General features: G+C 44.1%; 1 protein-coding gene across 1 annotated transcript in view; it reads right to left on the reverse strand.

The window, feature by feature from the left end:
* Positions 1–294: 294 nt before the first annotated feature.
* The window catches only part of Kcns3 (potassium voltage-gated channel modifier subfamily S member 3), a 54,481-nt gene continuing 36,949 nt past the window's right edge, over positions 295–17,826 (reverse strand). The window contains exon 3 of the mRNA XM_051143432.1: positions 295–2,089. Coding sequence (XP_050999389.1) covers positions 555–2,030 — 1,476 coding nt within the window. The 5' untranslated portion in view covers positions 2,031–2,089 and the 3' untranslated portion in view covers positions 295–554. The remainder of the gene's footprint in view (positions 2,090–17,826) is intronic.

A 17,826-nucleotide genomic window follows, 5' to 3' on the forward strand; every position in this document is an offset into this window, starting at 1 on the left:
TTCAAACTCATTGTGAGCGTAATAGGATATACTTACTTGAAATAAAAACATACAAACAAGGTATTCTCCATACTGAATCAGAAGTTTATTTGGCTCCTAATTCCCATGTCTGGAACATGAACATGGATTTACATGCATTGTCTCATGTTGTAGATCTCACATGCATGTCATCTTCAGCTGGACTTCTGCTCTATCACCAGTAATTTATAGTTAGCTCAATGTGAGTGAATGGCAAATACAGAATGATGTGTAAGCCGGAGCAATAAACCTTTCCCAATATCATTTACTTTTCCCCCTCCAAAAAAAAATCCATATTACAACTCTCTCTTGTAAAAAATAAATTTCAGAACAAGGCATTTAATTGACCTCACTGAAAAAATAAAGATAATTCTATCATTTCAGAATTCAGCAATGAATGTCCAACTATGGCTAAAAGGTACACCCTGAGAATTAAATGATTTCTTTGAACAAACCCACTGAGGTTCATAAAGCTCTGTTAACCTAATGTCAGGAAGGGACACAAGATATCTGTGCAGATGCCCCCCCCCCCCTGCTCACTTTGCAGTACAGTTCTCCAGGGACGCGGTGTTGTAAACATCCTCGTTGTCGTCGACGCTCGAAGCATCTGTGGAGTCAGGATCGCTGACCACGATGCCAATGGAAGACAGACTGGTGATGAAGGCATGTACCTGCTGTGCATAAACGTCCCTAATGTTAAAGTAAGGTAGCTCATGGCACTTCTCTGGCGGGTCCTCACTGCACTGGTCCACATCCATGTCCTTCTGCTTCTGGTAGTACTTGGAAAACTTGTTGAAGATGATGGTGATAGGAAGGGCTACTACCAAGATGCCACAGATAATACATGTACTTGCAATGATCTTCCCAGCTAAGGAGACCGGGTGGGTGTCTCCATAGCCCACGGTGGTCATACTGATAGTGGCCCACCACCAGCAGATGGGGATGCTGGTGAGACTGGATGCGGGTTCATCTTTCTCCACAGAGTAGATAAGCACAGAGAAGATGGAGATCCCCACCGAAAGGAAGAGAAGCAGGAGCCCCACCTCGTGGTAACTGTGCCTCAGCGTAGCCCCGAGAGACCGAAGCCCTACGGAGTGCCGCGCGAGCTTCAGAATTCGGAAAATCCTCATAAGCCGAAGGATCTGGACCACCTTGCCCATATTCTCAATGTCCTCACTCTCTTCCTCCTTGGTGTCCACAGCCAAAGTGGCATAGAAGGGAATAATGGAGACAAAGTCAATGATGTTCAGAGGGTTTTTCCAGAACTTCTTTTGTGAGGGAGCAGCAACCAACCGGACGGCCAGCTCACCCGTGAACCACGCAATGCATGCGACCTCTACGCCTTCCAGCACTGGGTCATCCACTTCCCCGTCCTCGTTCTGGAACTCCGACATGCTGTGCACGCACATGGCCACAATGGAGGCCAGCACCACGCTCAAGGACGAGATGGCGATGAGCTTGGCCGACAGGCAGTAAGCTGGGTTTTCCATCCGGATCCAGATTTTCTTTCGGAGCTGACCGAATCTCAGCTCATCAAACTTCTCCAGCTCCTTCTCAAACAGAGAGGATTCCTCGAAGGATGAGTCCGTGCTCACGTCATTGCTCCTCTGGTCCCAGTCCTTCCCGTGGCTCTCCTCCTTGCGCTCCTGGTACCGGCTGCTGCAGCAGGAGTCAATAAAGAGTTCGTTGATGCCCCAGTACTCTATCTCCTGGCAGAAGGAAAACACACACAGCTCCTCCATGACATGCAGCTTCCCTGTGTAATAAAAGTTCAAGACGTATCTGAACAGGGAGGGGTTCCGATCAAAGTAATACTCTTTATCGGCCACGCTGTAGTCATCGCACAGCTCCAGAATGGCCTCTTCAGAGTGGCAGGTAAGCAGCCTCCCCAGTCTTGTGTGAGGAAACCGCAGGAGTGTACTCTGGTCCACAGACTGCTTAAAGCCCCCCACGTTCAGGTTGACAAGTTCCTCGTCTTGTCCAGGGCGATGGAAAAACTCACCAAACACCATGATGGATTGAGAAGGCAGAGTGCTGGCCGCGAAGGGAGACACAGAAGACGGCGCTGAACCTGGAAAGAGCGTAAGACAGGATTAGCCTGTGCCCAGTCCCGCCTCGTGATCAGGCTCATTTTCAATCTGCCCTTTCTAGAATGACGGACTGCACTGAAGGCAGAACAGGAAATGCAATGACAAGAAGAAAAGCATAACAAAACGCATTTCAAGGGTGTCTGTCTGGGAGCGTGGGTGGGGGTGGGGAGGGCACTAAAAAACGTGAGCTTAAAAAATCCAGTCTTATGAAAAGAAAATCTGTAATATTATTTCATGAACTCTCCCATTTCTCTATGAAGCATTCAAATCTCATCTTCTCCTCCCTGTCCTCCACCCCCTCACACATTCTCTCTCTCTCTCTCTCTCTCTCTCTCTCTCTCTCTCTCTCTCTCTCTCTCTCTCTCTCACACACACACACACACACACACACACACACACACACACACACACACACACACAAAGCAGTGACCTTTGGATCACTTACTTACAGCATTTAAACATGTCTAGTCTTAACCCCGATGCAGGCGACAAGTCAGCAGCTGTCCAGCTTGCAGCCCACTCCTGTCCATCCCAAACTCAGCCATGTACGCAGAGAGAAAGCGCTTTCCCCTTGTCCATGTTCGATCCACGGAGCCTCTTAAGGTGACCGTGGGTCTTACATTATGCTCCACTGTGGTGCTCTTTAGAAGAACCCATTATTTATGTTGGGACACTGGCACTCAAGACATCTAATTATCTCCCCGTAATTAAGCACCTTGTATCTTGCAGATATCATTACAGTTCCCGGGATGGGGTTTCGGGACTATCCAAATGGACAGAAACTGGCTCGGGAAGAACTTCTTCAAGTTAAACGTACTATGTTTCCTGACACAAACCGTCTCTTCTCCCACCTCTGCCTCCTTACAGTCTCCTACACAATGTCCTTGAGGATTATCGCTCTGTCTACATCGCTTGCTTTTAGTTCTGACACTAACCAGCATAAGGTCCTTAGAATATATGGGGTCTGCGGGAGTAAAGATTTGTTTTTAATTGTATATGTATGTGTGCCCCATGTATACAGGTGCCCCTCAAAGCAAGAAGAGGGCATGGATCCCCACAGCTATAATATCAGGCGGTTGTACGCAGTCATATGTGAGTGACAGGACCTGAACCTGGGCCCTCAATAAGAGCAATGTGGCTAACTAAACAGAATGGGAAAGGGAGCTCTGAGCAAAGGACACCAGAGGTGGGCAGAGTGAGGGCTGAGAAGGGGCTGGCACATTGGTCTGAGGAAACTGGATTTGACTGTGTTGGAAAGGCTTCCAGGAACTGAGCTCCCAAGCAGGTATGACGTTTCAACATGATGCCAGCATCTACAGAGTTCATGCTCAAGAGTCATGAGTTACAAGAAAAAAAAAATAATCTATCTCAGTGTTGGTATTGGACCCATTCACAGCTGTCTTGAGCTGCATGCAGCCAGTGGGCATGCCTCCAAGTAAGGGTCTTTTCAAGTGTGTCTGTGACCATGACTTAGAGCAGTTCAGACTCGGCCCTCGGTACTTCAGTGCATGTCACCACACTCTTAAACTCCTTGGCCTCCAGAACTATCATGGTTTTCCTTAAAACTTGAAAACCAGTAATAAAATACCAGTTCCAATGAGGAAGTGATGAAAGACCTCCCAGGGAAAGATGACGTACAGGAGAAAGGGGTGCACAGCACCGGGGTGAAGTGGGGACTCAAAACGCAGGTGGTAGGGATGCTTATGAACAGAAAGTGTCGAGTTCAGGAGTTTACAAAGCAAAAGTGACTGGACATGGCACCTGGTTCAAGAGAAGAGAGAAATGCACAGACAGAGTAAAGGAGAATAGCTTTCTATTCACCTCATGCCTGTGCACAGTAAGACCATTAAAGAGTACAAGGGAGGGAAGGAACTGTTCTTCCCTTATGCTGAGGCCGGCAAAAGCAATCAGCAAAGGAAAAAAGATTCCTGATCTGAAAGGCTGACAGGTTGCAGCCTTAAAACACAGCCCATGCCACCTACTCTAGGAGCAAGTCTCCAGTCACAGAGAATACACCCCACACTATCATGAAGCCAGAGACCAGAGCATAGCTAGTGTAACTTCAATAGATTTGCTGACCTCTTCCAAAAATTCACTTTGTCTCCCTTTGCTTTCTGCTTTTAATTAGGGTTCTTCTTTGAAAGGCCTAAATCAGGGCTGCTGCCTTGGTCCAAATATTTATGTAACGTCAGGTCTCTGACGGCTGGTGCAAGCTAATGGCACATAGAGTAGGAAAATGTTCCTAGGAGCTAGTTCAGCTAAGCTCACACTAAGACTTTAATGGAAGCTGTCTTCTGGTGGATTATTTTTCATCTTGGCTGTCCTGGAATCTCACAGTGACATAATGTTTCATGACACTGCAGGTTTATAAAGGTCTCATAATCAGGGCCTGAAATCTACCTACCCAGTCTCTCCATAGTGACCTCTCTAAAGAATGTGACCACCCACCACGCTTTGTCTTCCTGTATTTACTTTAGTCCACACTGGTAAAGAAGAGGTCATGATGAGATCCATCCATCGACTTCACAGGGTCTCACCATAAAAGCAGCACACATCACAAAACCAAAGATCTCTTTAGGGGGGCTTTCAAAAGAGAGACAGAAGAAAGTATTGCTGGATCAGACCCAACACTGCAGATCACAAGGGAAGCTGGGATGTGCAGAGTCGGGGCAGGCTTCCTTGACTGCATCTGGCCCACAGCAGCCTAGTTGGAGCAGGGAAGGTGAGGTTTCCACTTTTACAGATTGCAGCAAGAGTCCCTATGTGCCGACAGTCCTTTTCCAATTATAGAACATCTCTCTATGGTTTGCTTCTCATCCTGGGGATTGGCAGTTACAGAAACAAAGAGTCTGAGTCAAGGGATGGAGGCAGAAGCCTCAGCTGGGCACTTGGTACTCTCCACACTTCAGCACTCCTGCTCACACATTCAGGACCACATAGATTCAGCTGCTGGACATCATCGCTTCCAAGGATACTGCATTCAGGCTAGAGATCATTAAAGTCCACTCATTTGCTCCTTTCAGGAAACACTCAGGAATCAAGAGTATGCTTCTGTACTACGACATGGCTCGTGTTTATACACACAGGCATTGATACACACTTGGCTCTCCATGTCCAGATGATTCTACCAACTGCAGATCAATAATATCCAGAAAAGAAGCCAATAAGACAGGACACCATGGTGGGTAAAAGTTCTTGCTGCCAAGACAGACAATGCTACTTGAACCTTAAGACCCACATGGTAGAGAAAATCAACTCCCACAAAGTTGTTTTCTGACCCCCATACACAAATGATGACATGTTTGTGCACACACACACACATACATATACAAAATATAAAAATAAGTAAGCCTTTTTAATTTAGAAAAATGCAGTACTATAATAATATACCCAATTAGATATTTTTAACTTTAAGGTCAACATAAATTTATAAATGTTTATAAATATTAAAAATCAGTTTAAATGTATCAATTTGAACACATTTCCATTTTCTTTTAAATCAGAGCAATAAACGACAAGGAATATGTTTAATCCTGCAGGGTTTGTATTTTATACCTCAGTACTAACATCTGTTTTCTTAACCATGACAATGCCATCAAGAGGCTGGATTTCAAGACTGAGTAGATGGCTCCACAGGTTAAAAAGCACCTGCCTCAACAGCAGCAGTGCGCGAGTTCATGTCCCAGCACCCAATCAAAAGCTAAGTGGGTATTACAGCCCATCTGTAACCCCAGCTACATGGGAAGCGGACACAGGGGATTCTCCAGAGCAAGCTGGCTAGACAGACTGTCCGAAACAGTGAGCTCAGGGTTCAACAAGAGATCCTGACTCAATATCTAAAGATGACGCTCCACAGAGACACTCAGCACCGGCCTTGGGCCTCTGTGCACACATGAGTGCACATGCACCTACATGTACGTACCACACACATGAGCATGCATATCCACATGCACAAACATCCATACACACACATACAAGCATATGCAAAAAAAGGAGAAAGGGAGAAAGAAAGGGAGGAGGTGATAAAAGAAAAGAGGAAGGAAGCAAGCAAGCAGCTAGGCGTTTTGGTTTGGTTTGACTTGGTTTGGTTTGGTTTTGGACACAAGGTCTCCCTGTGTAGCCTCAGGTGCCCTGAACTTGCAATGTAGCTCATGCCTTGAACTCATAGAGACCCATCTGTTTCTGCATCCTGCCTGCTAAAATTAAAGGCTTCTCCAAGAAGGTAAATTTTAGGACCCCCGCCAGCCGCCATGCTGTGTATGCAGGACAGGAAGACACCCCGAGGCCCATGTGCCACGAAAATGAGCAAGTATGTAGTGGAGAAATGGGAACGGGACTAAAAGACAAATAGAACCATGTGTTCACAATGAAGAGAGGCAGAACCCGAGACACACAGGGTGGTGAGCAATCAGCCTGATGTGAGTAGCCTGTGCTGCCACCTGAGCCCCAGACCGTGGTGCCACTGAGGACCATCTCTGGGTCCATAGCCTTGCAGCAACTGTGTTGATGTCATGGCCCATGTTACTAGCTAAGACCAAGATGACAGCCCTGGTCTGGGCTGCCACCTGGGGCCATGTTGATATCCCAGGGCTGCATGGAGCTGGTCCTGCCCCTTTGAGAGCACAGGGATACAGAGGGAGAGCAGTTCCTCAGTTCCTCACCACACCCAGGCCACACAGCCCCACCCCCTCAGTGACTGTGGGGTGGCATGGCTGCAGGATAAATGCCATCCTCCCTGCCATCTTGCCAGCTTCAGTGGGCAGGAGACCAGGCTCCACCCTTCTCCCAGGCAATGTGGGAGACCTGAATGTCTTCCCAGAGTGTGAGAGCAGGAAAGCTTGTCCTGCCTCTTACTAGCTATAGTTGGTCCATGACTCACCTGGGAAAAGTGGAAAGACTGGCCCTGGTGGCTTGAGTGCAGGCTGACCAACTCAGCTACCACCAACTGAGCTGGGATCCAGGGCTTTGAGTTGGCCCACCCCAACATCCACCCCATCCATGAACTGCTAGAACACATGAAGAGCCTAGTCCAACAGAACCAAAGATGCAGGATCTCCATGCCAGGGCAACAACAAGACATCCTACAGAAGTCCCAGTGAGGATCCAGTATTGATGGTGTAACAGAAGCCAGCAGCCTCGAACCACACCAAAGACTCACTGCAATGAACATTTGCAAAAAAAAAAAACTGATTGAGTAAAAGGGTGTGCTGTGGCACACCTCCACTTCCATGGTAAGACTTTTGTTTTCTTTTGGGAAAGTGGTTGCAAAGGCAGAGGGCAGATATGGAGAGATGGAGATGAGTGGACTGGGGTACATGATGTGAAATTCACCAAGAATCAATAAAAAGTCAAAAGAGAAAGCGGGAAAGAAGGTAAATTCTGTCATTTAAGAGCATACAATTTGTTCACTTAATGTTTTAATCCTGACTAATTGTATTATAGGACATTTTAGATATTAATTAAATTAAGAAATGTCAGTACTAACAAGACAAGCTAACTCCTGGCAACACCCAGCCTGCCTCAAAGAAGATGATCAACACCAAAGAACCTCCTTATGGAGATGGCTTGAAATGTGGCAAACAAGCCACTGGGCAAAATGTCCTTGTTTCTGCCACAGACAAAACTCTGCCTAAAAATGGGTAAGCGTAGATGCAGGCAGAGTTGACGATCAAACTCTGCCAAGACAGGGAAAGCAAGTCCTCAATAGTTCCTGCATCACAAATATGTCTGTCAGACTTATTGGGCTAGAAGGATGAATCTGATGCTCCAACATTACAGAGAGTGTTGGGTGACTGTTCAGGCAGCAACCTCTCTGTCATTTTTTTTTTTTTTTTTTTTTTTTTTTTTCATTTTGGAAGCTGCTAACCTGCACTTCTGGTTCACTTGGGTATTTAAGTTTTATTCCTTCTCAAATCTCTGATGGGGGTGAAGACCAGATAGTTTAGTCTTACAATTAAACTTAGTAGGTTAGAGGTTAAGATGTTTTTAGATCAAGATAGATGTTTTAAGTTAATAGAGCTGAGATATGATAGATACTGATCTTCATTCAGAAATTTAGGCCCAACAAGATAGGAAAGATGTTAACTTCAAGTCTGCCAAATACAAATGGCCAAATCACTATGAATGTAACATTTATATAATTCCTGATCATCTTGTGGTTCTTCCTGCTGTATGTAGTTTATTTTATTCGTGTGTCATAACATAAATGTATACGTTAAAAAAAAACATAATTTAAAAAAAATTTTAAATGTCAGTACCTAAGGCAAAGAAAAGAGTAAGATTATTTTATAACTAGGAAATTGTGGATTTTGATGTATGGCTAGGAAATAAAACACAGACTAAAAAACTTAGAAAATGTGTGTACTGAACACATGCAGAGTTTCCTCTTGTCATTGTTCCCTGAACAATAGGAGGTATAACAACTGTTGACACATCATCTACGGAGCATTTAAAGTGTGCAGGAGAGTGTGCGTGGGTTTTTATGCAAATACCACACCATTGTTGACCCACTGAGAGGTAATTTATTAAGCAACTTATATCTTGCAGATATCATTAAAATTCCCAGGATGGGGTTTCAGGATGGGTAACCTACTGGAGTTCTGGAAACCAAGGGATGATTGTTATTCTACAACATGTAGAATACATTGAATCATACGTCTTCTAAATACAAATATGGGTCAACTAGTATGTGAGCCATAAATGGGCAAATTTTTATGATCTCAAAATTCTGGTTGCATGAAAGTAACTTTGTATAGGGAAAAATATCACAGCAACATAAAAATGAATTTTATGATCACTATATATGTTCTCATATATCACACAGAAGAGGTTTGGTGCACTTGACATATGAAGTGGCTTTTTTGATTGTCTGTTGTTTTGAGACAGGGTTTCTCTGTGTGGCCTTGGCTGTCCTGGACTCACTTTGTAGACCAGGTTGCCCTCGAATTCACAGAGACCCACCTGCCTCTGCCTCCCAAGTGCTGGGATTAAAGGCATGCACCACCACGCCCAGCTTAAGAGGCTTTTTTAGAAAAAGAAAGTTTACTATGAAAATGTGGGAGATGGGCAAGAGATAAAAACAGGGAGTTCATCAGAGAAAACCACAAATGAGACTGAAGCCAGGAGAAAATGCCCAACCTTGCTCATGAGTGCATGAGAAAACCACACTGACACATCTCATTACACCGATGGCACCAAACTGATGAAAGATCCAACAGCATGTGAGCCTGTGGTCCTGGCCAGTCTGTGGGGAGACAGGCCTCTGCACGCTGTGCAGGGAGTACATAATGAAAGGGGGCTCAGGGCAGGGGGGGGGAACTTGGCAATATTGTATGGAATGGCATGGGATTTCACCCTCTGACTTAGTAATCTCTCTTCTAGAACTCTGTTTCCAAAGTAAGACAAGGAAAGCACTTGCCCGTAACTGGAAACAACCCAAATGCCTGTCAATAGAGCAACAGCTGAAAAACAAACTGCGGTCTATGTCTACGCACCAAGCATAGACACATCGCATACAAACACACCACCCATACACACGTGCACACACATCACATACACACACACACACCACACATACACAGTGCACACACAAACACCACATACACACAAAGCACATATACACACATTTATGTGTATGTGTGTGTCTATTAGGAAGATATATACATATGCGTATATGTGGATATAGAGAGAAGGTGTCTGTACGTAATAGAGTGGCTTTCAGAATATTTGTTTTAGGTAAGAGGGATAAGCAAAGCATAGAAAATATCAGTGAGATGCAGCAATTTTTCTAAGAAGGAAGGTAAAACTGGGCCCAAGAGATGGCTCAACCAAGGAAGCCACCTGCCACCAAGCCTTACAACCTGGCTTTGTCCCTGGGACACACACTGTAGGAGAGACAACTCCCTCAAGCTGTCCTCCAAGCACACGCACATCATATATTTACAGTAAGTAAGTAAATGAGTAAATAAGTACTTAAATAAAGAAACCAAGGGAAATTACAATTGTATACTATATAGATATATAAATATGCATGTGTGTTATATATATGTATGTGCTTATAATATAAAAAGGAAACAATAGTAAATAAACAAAAATCATAAGACATCTATAGTGGACAATGTCAGAAGGTGAACTCAGGAGCCGTGTTAATGTTTGCCTAATTATGAAACAAAACTAAATTAAAATAAAGCAAACATTTCTTAAAAATTAAACATTACTGTATCAACCTGGTGGCTTAACCTCACATGGATGAATTAATTCCATGAACTGACTATACATCCTACTGGTATGTAGCCTAGCATGAAAATTAATAAAAGTATTAAAATATTTTTAGCAATCAGTTATGCACTTATTTTTTATTATTTTATGTGTATAGGTGGTTTTTTTGGTTTTAGATTTTTGTTTTCCTCTTTTTTTAATTTTAGTTTATTCAGATTACATCCCAACTGTTATCCCCTCACTTGTATCTTCCCATTCCCACCCTCCCTCCCTCTTCTACTCTATTTCCCTCCCCTAGACCTCTGACAGAAGAGGACCTCTTTCCCCACCATTTGACCACAGCCTATCAGGTCTCATCCCAATAGCCTGCTTCCTGTGTGCCACTAGCCCTGCCCACCAAGGGAAAGTGATCAAATCAGGGACACCAGAGTTCATGTCAGAGGCAATCCCCACTCTCCCCACAACCATGGAGAATGAGCTGTCCATTGGCTAGATCTGAATAAGGGGTCTGGGTTTACTGCATGCATTGTCCTTAATTGGTGCAGCAGTTTGTGCACGCCCTCCCTTGGGTCTAGATCCACTGGCCTTGATGGTCTTCTTGCGGGGCTTCTGAACCCTTTGGATCTTTCCATCCTCCCATTCTTCAAGACCACTCTCACCCAGAGTCCAGCAGCAAGTCCCAACATGGTTTTTTAAGACAGGGTTTCTCTGTGTAGCCTTGACAGTCATGGACTCGCTTTGTGGCCTCAAATTCACAGCAATCCACCTGCTTCTGGCTCCCCAAAGAGCTGGGATCACAGGTGTGTGCCACAGTACCCAGCATGTATAGGTGTTTTACTTGCATTATGACTGTGCACAAAATGCATGTCTGGTGCTCCTTGAAGCCAGGAGATTCTTGGAACTAAAGTTTTGTGGGTGTTGGGAATTGCACCAGGGTCCTCTGGAAGAGCATCCAGTGCTCTTAACCTCTGAGCCATCTCTCCAGCCCCATATACTTATTTTTAAACTTTTGTAAACATATAGGATCAAGCAAAGGATGTACTATGTTAATGTCCTTAAAGGAGCCAAGATCTTAGTTACAAAATACAAGAAATATAAATATAAGAACCAAAGAAATTAAATAAAAGTTTAATGATCCTGAATCTGAATTGGAAATGACAGCATAAACATACAATTTATTTTTTAATTTTATTTATTTATTTATTTATTTATTTATTTTGCCCATAGAAAGTCTTATTTCTTAGCTCTGTCTACCAAAAGAAAAAGAAAAAGAAAGAAAGAAACAACAACAAAAACAAAAAACAGCCTGAAACAGATGACACTATGATAGATGCTACTCTCTCCTGGAAAGTGAGGTGTCCATTCTCACGCCTGCTGGGAGGACTAACAGCTGAGAGTTCTCAGCTAAGTCAGTCCCCACTTGGGAATCACCCTCAGCTAAAAGACAGCTGCTTTCCGCAAGGTCAGACACATAGTCAAGGACTTGCCTATAAAAGAGGCCTGCCATACTGCCTTATCTGACCTCAGTGGAATAGGAAGTATTTAGCCCTGATGCAACTGGATATGCATCAGGGTGGGTTGTTAAGGGGGAGCTCCCTTTTCTGAGGAGAAATAGAGTGAGAAAGGCGAAGAGGGTGGGAGGGTAAGACCAGGAACAGAGGACAGAGCGGGGTGCATTCAGGATGTAAAGGGAATTTTTAAAAAAGTAATAAAAAGAGGCCTGCCATACCCCATAATCCACTATTTTATTATATAAAGGTGGTCCACCCAGCTCTGAGTTCTGTGACAGCCAAGCGAGGTCGTATTTAAATCTCACCAAAGTTCAGCACCTCGCTTTGCTGAAGCCTCCTTTTCTCACGTCTCCACGGGCACTCATCCCAAGAACACCCAACAAATTCTTGTATATATTCTGCCTCTGTGTATTTGAAAGGGCCCATCTAGAGACATCAACTTCAAAGCACACTAATTTAGTGAGACTGAAACAAGCAAAGATAATTTCTCCCTAAAAGAACAAGGGTTCCATTCTCCACAGTTGAGTGGAGAGTGGGATATGTCTTCCTCACGTTCTCTGGTGCTTCACATTTGACCATGTCCCCTGGAAGGGGAGACCTGGTGGCACTCAGAGGAAGGACAGCAGGTTGCCAAGAAGAGACTTGATACCTTATGAGCATATACAGGGGGAGGTAATCCCCCCCAGGAACAGTCATAGGAGAGGGGAATAGTGGAAAAATGGGAGGGAGGGAAGAATGGGAGGATACAAAGGATGGGATAAACATTGAGATGTAACAAGAACAAATTAATAAAAAAAAATTTTTTTTAAAACACAAGAACAAGGGTTCCTTGGATGATCTGCCAAATCCATCTGGGACAGAAATACACAAGAGGAACCTGGAATGTCCTTCTACACCAGAAAACAAGGAGGCTGTCAAAGACAAAGGACTCAAAAGGACTCAAAGAAAACTAACAAGACTTCCACCTGCTGAGGAGAAAAAGCGTGTATCTCAAAGAGAAAAGGAAAGAAATCCTCAACAAATTGTATCATATCAAATATGATATATAATTCTTAAGTTCACAGCAAGAATTTCTCCGCCTCTGCATGTATGTATGTATGTTTTGTGTGCCTGCACCTGCATATGTGCACAAGAGTGTGAAAGCCAGAAGACAACCTTACTGCCATTTCTAAGCACCCTCCGCCTTATTTTCTGAGAAAGGGTCTGCCACTTGTTCCTAGAGCTCACAGGTTGAGCTAGGCTAGCCAGAAGCCCCAAGGATCTGTCTGTGTCTACCTCCTCAATGCTGGGATTACAAACACACACCACCACGTCTGACTTTTTCAAATAGGTTCCAGGAACTGAACTCAGCTCCTCCGGCTCTCAGAGCACACCCTTTACTGATAATTTCCTCAGCCCCTGCAGTAATAATGTTTAAAAAGAAAGCAATACTTAAACCACTTTTGGAGACTACCAGCACCAACTCATTATTTTGTGAAAGCAAAGAAAAAAATCAAATATTTGTCCTGTGCAAATTATACTTCAGAAAAATAATATAAGAGTTAATGAGGAAAATTTTTCTTTATAAAAATATTCCAATAATTTGAAAACACAGCAGTGGAAATAATCAAATGGCATAATATAAGGTAATTATTTACATTTAAAAATAAGTTGAAAATTTTAAAGTTGAAGATAATAACCAAAAAGGAGTTGCTGTGACTAAACTGAATGTCACACAAGATAAAATTTAAGATAAAAATTGTTTCCAGGGTCAAAGAGCATTTCTACTGACAAAAAATGCTAGTCCGAGGAGAAGGGAAGAGGAGCGCCGATGCACAGCCGCCGAGGGAGGCTGGTCTCCTCAACAATTACCAAGAATCCTCCAAACACATGAATACTTGCCAAGTATTTTGTTAAAGAATTACCCAACAGCTTTACCATTAAAACTTTATTAGAGGGAGGATCCAAGATGGCGACGAGCAATGTGGATCATGTTTGGAAGCTCCAGTGAACAATTCAGGGAATTGCACAGTTTTCTGAGCCAGGAACACCGAGGTCCCCATACCATGGCATCAGGAGTACTCCACGGTTTTGAGGGACCAGGGTGCGGAGGACCTGCATGCCCCTGCACACGGGAGTAGCACAGATTCTCTCAGATCAGAGCAGCAGTGGCCAGCAGTGACACCAGCGTCAGCAGTGGCGTGGCTGAGGTTTGCAGCTCAGAGCCTTCCGGTGGAGGCGATTGGTGTAGTGGCCGGTGGGAGTTGCTGTGAGAGAGGGGACTCTGGGCAGGATTTGGGTCGCGCGGTGCCTTGAGACCCAAACTGGACTCAGCGGACATTTCAGCCCCAGAGTCCCGGGTTCAGCTCAGTGCGCAGTGCCGTGGAGACGCTGGCTCAACTCATCAAGCAATTCTGCCCAAGGCACTAGCTCAGCTCAACCACAGCTCCCCTGCTGTGACACAGGCTGGACAGAGCACTCAGTTCCACCCGAGGCACTAACTCAGCTCAGCGAACAGTTCTGCCCTAGACACTAGCTCAGCTCAGCGGGCAGTTCTGTGGCGCTGACACAGGCTGAGGTCAGCACGCAGATTTGGCCCAGAGTCACTAGCTGGACTTGCCGGGCACATTGGGCACAGAGACTCTAGCTGAGCTTTGCGCACAGGCTCGGCGGCCCTAAGACTCTGGCTGGACTCTCCACGCAGTTTAGAGCCGGAGTCCTGGGCTGACTTCAGCGCGCAGTGTGGGTCCAGAGTCCCTGGCTGAGCTCAGTGCACAATTCCGCCCCAAAAACTCGGGTGGAGCTCGGCGTGCAGTTTGGGACCAGAGTCCCTAACTGTTCTGGGCGGACAGATTAGGCCCGGAGACTCTAGCTGATCTTTTGGCACAGTTCCGGCTCTAAGACTCTGGTTGGACACAGTGTGCAGTTTGAATCCAGAATTCCTGGCTGAGCTTGGCAGATAGTTCAGGACCTGAGTCTATAACTGACCACAGCACGCACTTTGGGCCAAAAGCGCCTAGCTGAGCTTGGTGCACAGTCCAAGCCCAAAAATTCTAGCTGGACTCTGCGTACATTTTGGAGCCAGAATCCCTAGGGGAGCTCAGTGCACGGATTGGGCTGAGAGTCCCTAGCTGAGCTCAGCAGAAGGGCCGGGCCCTGAGAATCTAGCTGAGCCCATGGTTCGGGCCCAGTGTCCCTGGCTGGACATGGCCGGGGACCCAGAAGGCTGTGGATACCTTGGCCTGACCCAACGCTCATTCAGAGATGCAGAACAAGTGCAGGACCCACAGCACAGGGGAGCTGAGGATCACTAGCTGTGAGAGTCCAAAACGACAGAGCTAGCCTCCTGCCATCCACACCAGTGAAGCATCAGAGCTTCCAGCCTAGGGAAATCGTGAGAAAACAAGTGAATCTATCATCAGACTCCCTCCACCCAACTCTAGAAGCTACCCAACCAAAAAAAGATGGCAAGATGTCTAAAGGACAGCGTAAAAGCATATGCAAAAAAAAACAAAACAAAACAAAAAAACCAAAAAAAATGGCGTCTCCAGTTTCCAGCTATCCCAAAGAAAACAACCCAGAGAACTCAAATAAAATGGAAATACAAGAAAATGACCTCAAATCCTTAGTAATGAGGATGATAATGGAGGAAACAAATAAAGTTCGTAATCAAATGCAGGAAGACGCAGCCAAACAGGTGAGAAACAAAAAAGAAGCACATAGAGTGGAACAGGAAAATTTTCAGGAAAATGCAAACAACCAGATGAAAGAAATCAATGAAATGGTTCAAGCTCTGAAGACCTATAAAGAGGCAATGGAAGAAACTCAGGAATATACAAACAATCAGATGAAAGAAATAAAAAAATCAGTTCAAGTTCTGAAGATGAAAATGGATTCAATGATAAACACACAGAAGAAAAACAAGAACGTGAGATCTCAGAGAAGAAGGCGAACAACACAGAGGTGAGCTTTTCTAACAGAATCCAAGAGATGGAAGAATGAATCTCAGGTCTAGAAGATACAATCACAGATCTTGAAGCAACCATTAAAGAAAATGCCAAATCTGGAAAACTCCTGACACAAAACATCCAAGAAATTAAGGTCACCATGTAAAGAAGAAATCTGAGGATAATAGGCATTGAAGAAAGAGAAGATATCAGAATCCAAGTCCCAGAAACTATTCTCAACAAAATCACAGAAGAAAATTTCCCCAATCTAAAGAAAGAGATGCCTATAAACATACAAGAGGCCTACAGAACACCAAATAGAATTGACCAGAAGAGAAAAACTGCCCGTCACATAATAATCAAAACACAAAACATACAGAAAAAAGAAAAAATATTAAAATGCTGCAAGGGAAAAGGGCTAAATAACATTTAATGGCAAACCTATCAGAATTACACCTGACTTCTCTGTAGAGACCATAAAAGCCAGAAGGACCTGGACAAAGATCCTGCAAACCCTAAGAGACCACAGATGCCAGGCGAGACTAATTTACCCAGCAAAACTATCAATAACCATTGATGGAGAAAACAAAATATTCCGTGATAAAAACAAATTCAAACAGTACCTATCCACAAATCCAGCTTTACAGAAGGTACTAGAAGGAAAACTACATCCCAAAGAGTCAAGCTACAACCAAAACTACTCAGGAAATAGATAACTATCCCATGGCAAAACCACAACTACACAAATGCTCGACTGGAAACAACATCAAAATTAAGACTCTTAACAGTCACTGGTCATTAATATCTCTCAACGTCAGTCAATGGTCTCAATTCTCCAATAAAAAGACACAGACTAGCCGGGCGTGGTGGCGCACACCTTTAATCCCAGCACTCGGGAGGCAGAGGCAGGCGAATCGCTGTGAGTTCGAGGCCAGCCTGGTCTACAAAGTGAGTCCAGGATGGCCAAGGCTACACAGAGAGACCCTGTCTCGAAAAAAAAAAAAAAAAAAAAAAAAAAAAAAAAAAAAAAAAAAAAGACACAGACTAACTAAATGGGTGCATAAACAAGATCCAACATTCTTCTGCATTCAAGAAACACATCGCAACCATAACAATAGGCATTACCTCAGGGTAAAAGGTTGGAAAAAATATTCCAAGCAAATGGTCACAAGAAGCAAGCAGGCGTAGCCATTTTACTATCGAACAAAATAGACTTTCAACCAAAATTAATCAAAAGGGACGAGGAAGGACACTTCATACTCATCAAAGATAAAGTCAACCAAGATGACATCACAATTCTGAACATCTATGCTCCCAATACAAGGGCACCCACATTTGTAAAAGATCTGCTAAAAAAGCTTAAACCACACATCGATCCCCACACAATAATAGTGGGAGACTTCAACACCCCACTCTCACTGAAGGATAAGTCATTGAAACAGAAACTAAGCCGAGAAATAACATCATCAACCAATGCCATAGGTCAAATGGATCTAACAGATACCTTCTTCTCTGCACCCCATGGAACCTTCTCCAAAATTGATCACATTGTAGGTCACAAAGCAAGCCTCAACAGATACAAGAGGGTTGAAATAATACCTTGTATCCTATCAGATCACCATGCTCTTAGGCTGCAATTCAATAACAGAAATAACAAAAAGCCTACATGGACGTGGAAACTAAACAACTCTCTGCTAAATGACAACTGGGTCAGGGAAGAAATAAAGAAAGAAATCAAGGAGTTTCTGAAATTCAATGAAAATGAAGGAACAACATGCCCAAATTTGTGGGATACATTGAAAGCAGTGCTAAGAGGAAAATTCATAGAACTACGTGCCGTTAAAAAGAAATTGGAAACATCGCACATAAGCATCTTATCGACACAACTGGAAGCCCTGGAAAAAAAAGAAGCAGAAACACCCAAAAGGAGTAGACGTCTGGAAATAATCAAACTCAGGGCTGAAATTAAAAAATTAGAAACTAAGAAAACAGTCCAAAGAATCAACAAAACCAAGAACTGGTTCTTTGAGAAAATCAACAAGATAGACAAACCATTAGCCAAAC

Source organism: Acomys russatus, chromosome 1, assembly GCF_903995435.1.
Source record: "Acomys russatus chromosome 1, mAcoRus1.1, whole genome shotgun sequence".
NCBI classification, from domain to species: Eukaryota; Metazoa; Chordata; class Mammalia; order Rodentia; family Muridae; genus Acomys; species Acomys russatus.